The sequence below is a fragment of the Poecilia reticulata genome, linkage group LG23 (genome assembly GCF_000633615.1).
Source record: "Poecilia reticulata strain Guanapo linkage group LG23, Guppy_female_1.0+MT, whole genome shotgun sequence".
NCBI lineage: Eukaryota > Metazoa > Chordata > Actinopteri > Cyprinodontiformes > Poeciliidae > Poecilia > Poecilia reticulata.
In genome coordinates, this window is record NC_024353.1 from 9,600,288 (window position 1) to 9,605,631 (window position 5,344).

General features: G+C 40.5%; 1 protein-coding gene across 1 annotated transcript in view; it reads left to right on the forward strand.

The window, feature by feature from the left end:
• Window positions 1–1,958: 1,958 nt before the first annotated feature.
• The window catches only part of LOC103459504 (fibulin-1), a 10,527-nt gene continuing 7,141 nt past the window's right edge, over window positions 1,959–5,344 (forward strand). Inside the window, 8 exon segments of the mRNA XM_017302889.1 lie at window positions 1,959–2,095; window positions 2,654–2,713; window positions 3,287–3,376; window positions 3,528–3,740; window positions 3,821–3,947; window positions 4,012–4,151; window positions 4,259–4,384; window positions 4,827–4,919. Coding sequence (XP_017158378.1) covers window positions 1,990–2,095; window positions 2,654–2,713; window positions 3,287–3,376; window positions 3,528–3,740; window positions 3,821–3,947; window positions 4,012–4,151; window positions 4,259–4,384; window positions 4,827–4,919 — 955 coding nt within the window. The 5' untranslated portion in view covers window positions 1,959–1,989.

A 5,344-nucleotide genomic window follows, 5' to 3' on the forward strand; every position in this document is an offset into this window, starting at 1 on the left:
CACAACAAAAATAATAATCTCAGTAATTATTGTTTCAACAAGGTGTTGCACAATTCTGTGCGCTTCGGTTCCATTACCAAAATAACTAGCAGAGTTTAAAATTAACTAATCAACCACCTCTGTGTTCATGAGAGGTTTATTAATGATCGCAAAATAAGTATCAAGCTTGCAAACCTAATACTGTAACGGACTAAATTTTATATATTTTAACGTAATCTCTGGTCGGCTTGTGGAGCGCAGGAGGTTGCCGTGACAGAGAGAGAGAGAGAGTAAAAGGGTGCGAGTGGTTTAGAGTTGATCACCTGTTCGGGTTGTTTTACCTTTGCTTACCTTTGACCTTTACATAGTTGAACATAGTTTCTTAACGTTCAATAAACGACAAACTTGGACTAATTACCTCGTTCTTTGTGAGTACAAGTCATTTACAACAAACATCAAACACAGTAAATATGTTTCATTAAGTATTTAACAAACAAATGGCTTCTACTGCGATAATTATGTGGAATTAAATTATCTAATATAAAAGAATAGTTTGGTGCTGTCGGGCTCAGAGACTGAGAGGCTTTTCCTTTATCAAACTACTGTTTTATTTTTTGCCTCCTATTTAGTGGAAATATTGATGTTAAGATTTTCTCCAAAATAATAACCTTTTTCAACCTTTATAGCTCCACTATTGAAAATGAGGCTCTAACATTCACAAATGACATTGAAATAAAATCCAGTCYAACATCTGGTTTGAGGTGATTCCTCTGGAACCTGTTGGAGGAAAAATATCCCAACTTCAGAAGATGAGCTTTAACTTAACCGAGCTCTGTGGTTCCTCCTGTCAGTATGAGAGTCAGGGTGAGGAGGCGCCATGTTAGGAAGAGAAGTGGAAGCTGCAGGATCCTCAGAACAAACAGGTCATGATGCTGGGCTATTGATTATCCCTCTGTMTGGACACAGGATCAATATAACCAGTTTAAAAGATAAATGCATGGTTATATGCCAGACATGGAAAACTGGGATCACTCCAAGCCATGATTTTCAGGATTTAGGTCTCATGGCATCTCAAGGTGTCAACATTGCAGCTAGTGGACTGAGAGAAATACAGCTTTATTTTGTAGCAATTCAAGAGCTACCAGCTTTTATCACTTTGCAAAAAAATAATCAGCACAGAAACTCCAAAGCACATAGAAGTAATATGTATGTATATATATTTCTTTGTCATATTACCCCCAAGAATTAAAAACTACTTTCACCCCTGTATATATATACACACACACATGCTGCCACCCTCTTGCCACCCCATAAATATTTTTCTCGATCCGCCCCTGCCGACACGTTTATCGTCGTAATTTCACCTTTAAAATAATTATGACACGGTGTCGAATTATTGTGATATAAATTGTCGAAATAATAACAATCTAATAATTTAGACCAATTTCAACCATATTGAGGTCAAAATTATAACTTTAAAAGCCAGACTTATGACAATTATGACTAAAAGTCACTTTGGAAGTAGAAATTATGGTTTTGTTTCTCAAATTTCAGAGATGACATGTTTAAATCGATTTTTTTTCTTTCAGCTGGTGGAAACGGGCTTCCACCAGCTTGACAAAGTTAGTCGTTTCACTTAAAAATCCCATCAAAACAGTCGACAATGTGACAACACGCAAAGAAGAAAGTGTTATGAATACTTTTGAACGGCGCTGTGTTATTGTTGCTGGTTTCAGGTTATCTCACACTTATTATCGGCCGTGTTTTAATCATGGCAGCTCCAGGAAGGGTGATAGCCCTGAGGGGTCTGCGAGCGCCGGCCCCTCTTCACAGGATCCAACTGGGAAACGCAAATTTCACAGGTGTGCTCTCCTCCACGCCTCCCAACACAAGCAGCATGTTGGAAAACACACACTTTGTTTTCTTTAACACACGTTTTGTTTTCTTGAACTTCCTTCTCTTGCTTAGTCATGCTGCGACTGCTGCACACTGGGTTTGAAAACGGACAGCATGGGATTCATCTGCGACTTTCAGGACCTGCAGCTGGACAAGCAGTGCTCTGACGCGGCTAAAGTCCGCTGTCAGAAACCCAAGGACATCACTCCGTCTGCTAAAGGTGAAAGGTCAAAGCAATCTTGTGCTTCAGGCGCTGATTATTCACCGCTTATCGGTATTATCTTACGTCACCATCTGGCCGTGCAACAGTAGGGTTTCGACATCAACAAACAGTGGGTGTTTGAACACAATCCACTGTCACACTGCAAAAATATAAAATCCATTTTGGTGTAGTTTCTAGTGCAAATACGTTAGTATACTTGAAATAAGACAAAACTAAGTTGCAAATAACTTTTTAGCAAGATATAGGAGCAAGTTTTAAGTAAAAATATTCCTTAGTACTGATGAAAACATGCTAGCTACAGGTGAAACGAGATTTTTCTCATTGATTTAGTTAAAATGTTCCTATATGTTGCTGAAAAGTGACTTGTAAGTGAATTTTTTATTATTTCAAATGCAAAAATACAAAAAATTACTTGGTAAGTTTTTTGTTTTTGCTGTTCATTCCTTCTATTTTGTCAACGAAGGTAACGCTCATTCATTATGAGTGTGCGCTCTATATCCTTTGACATTCAATATGACTTTTTTTTTCTTCATTTTACTCATGTTTTTGTCTCAGGACAAGAAGAGCTTAAAGTGTTGATCTCCAGGCCTCCAGACGAACCAAATACCTGCAGAGGTTTGACACCTTCAGTTTATTAAATTTTTTTCCTGCTATTGTTTTGGTTGCAGTTGTAGTCTCTTTATGGTTCTATTCTATTTCTTAGATTTTAAAGTCACATGTATAGGTATAAAATAAGACACTCAGTCCTCGCCAGATCTTTAAATTAAGCACAATCTTAGAAAAAAAAACCCAACAAAATGAAAGTCCTTCTTTGCTTCAGTTTGAAGCAATCAAAGAAACTGACGTTATCAGTTCCTCTCATTGTTGTTGGGGGTTGAGGAGGAGTCGATTGAATCGGTTGCTCTTGCTTTTCTATTCACAGCTCTTTTAAAGTCCAACTGTTGCCCTTTAGGTACTACAACAATTGCTTTTTTTATTTTTTATTATTATTTTAAAACATAATTTTTGATAAGATCAGAAATCAGAAAGTCTGCCCTGAATACTAACAATACCTAATTCCAAAAGCCAGTTATCAGATAATAAACATTTTAGGAAACTGTAAGGAAAAAAATTAAAATTGCTCGTTGTGGTCTGAATTGTGAAAGTAGTGTGTGTGTGTGTCTCCTGACACATTTCTGCCGTTTTCAGAGCTCAACTGCTCTCAGCTGTGTGTAGGTAACGGAAGACGCATCTGCAACGACGGCTTCCGACTGAAAAGGGACGGAGTGAAGTGTGAGGGTAAGTCATCTTAAACGCAATCAACAATTTCCAGCAGCTCAGGTGATAGACGTGAGGGGCCCGGTCATTGGCCCCGCCCTCCGGCCCGACGCTGACTTGTTGCGCTAGGGAGTATAATCGTACCAAAAGTGTGCAACAATCTTAAATCTAGAGGTTCATTCTTTTCTGTGTCTGGAACACCACAATTTCTATATATTTTATATACGATATATGTATATTTTTTTAGACATAGATGAGTGCGCTGTGGGGAGCCATAACTGTGGAGCGGGCTTCGCTTGCGTCAACACACCCGGCTCGTTCTACTGCGACCTGAAGGTTGTGTGCAGAGACGGTTTCACTCTGGACGCTTCCGGAAAATGCATCGGTATGTCTTGCTTTCGCTCTCAGTTAAAAGCAGCTCGTGGATTAAAGATGATTTCTCCCAAACTATTCCTCTCCCACCAGACATCGACGAGTGTATGCTCCTTACCAACCCGTGCCGACGCGGCCAAAGTTGCGTCAACGCCGTCGGTTCTTACGTCTGCCTCGGGAATCCGGTCGTCTGTCCGCAGGGTCACCGTCCAACCGCGGAGGTCTGAGTTTAAGTCGCCTAAAACCCGCCTTTTCTTTCAATTTCCGCCCGTTCACGTCCTCCCTGTCCCTTTCGCCCCAGACGTGGACGAGTGTCTCGTTGCCAACGTGTGCGGCAGCCGCGCCTGCGTGAACCTGGACGGGTCGTACCGCTGCGAGTGCAGAGCGGGCTACCGCTTGAGCAACGTCACCGAAGCCTGCGAAGGTTTTCGCTCAGTTTTCGCTCGTTTCTCTGAGGGGAATCGTTTACTTGCCGCGCGACGGCAAGTAAATGTGAGAGGTGAATTTGTTGTGTTGCTTTGTGCTCTTCAGATGTAAATGAGTGCAAGTATTACTCCTGGCGACTCTGCGGGCACATATGAGAGAACACGGAGGGGTTTAATCTGTTCAGGTGCATATCCGGCTTCAAGCTGGCTCCGGACGGAAGGACCTGCGAAGGTAAGCTCTCTGTGACGCAACTGGTTTCACATTTCAAATGGCCGATGCACCTCTTTTCTTTTTGGGATTATAAATGATATTATCACGACAGTTGTTACTACAGCAACTTTCACGTCAAGGCCCTCAGGCCCTCAGGATTACATGTCCTCTACTTTATCTGACATTAGGCACGAGGTCACCTCAGACTGGAACACATATTTCCAGATAAAGTAGGCGGCAGAAAAGCCTTTTCAACAAATGGTTGGCACTTTTTTATGTGAATTTATTTGTTTTGACTTTGTAGAAGGAATAAATCTTTATGAAAGTAACATTTTCACTCAGACAGTATGTGACTGACTGAAATAAGTATTTTAAATACAATTTATTTTTGACTGTCCCACCGTGTTCAGTATCTTGTGGCTGAGCTACGCGCTACATTACTGTGTTCTTTTCTCTCCTTCAGATATCAACGAGTGTCTGACCGGCCATCACAACTGCCCCAGAGGTCAGGTTTGCCTCAACACTGGCTATAAACTCACAGGCAGCTCTTGCTAAGGTGGAAAAAAATCCCCCAAAAGATTTCTATCCCACATTTAGATGCACTTTTGGTATTTAAATGTAGGATATCGAAAGTGTTCTTTTCATACTTTGTCATTTTACAACCATGTGTTTCAGTGTGGTTTAGTGGGATTTTATCAAATCAAATCAAATCAAATCAAATTTTATTTGTATAGCACATTTCAGCAGCAAGGCATTTCAAAGTGCTTTACATAATTAAAATAAAAACAGAAATAAACAGTGAGAAAGAGAGAAATTTAAAAAATAAATAAAAATAAAAAAACAAACTCCCGTTGTCCTTTGCGGAATTTAACTAACTATAGAGGACTCCGCCGTCCTTTGCGGAATTTAACTATTTCATAGAGGACTCCGCCGTCCTTTAGCAGGGGACGCCGCCGTCCCACACAGAATTTAACTAACTTA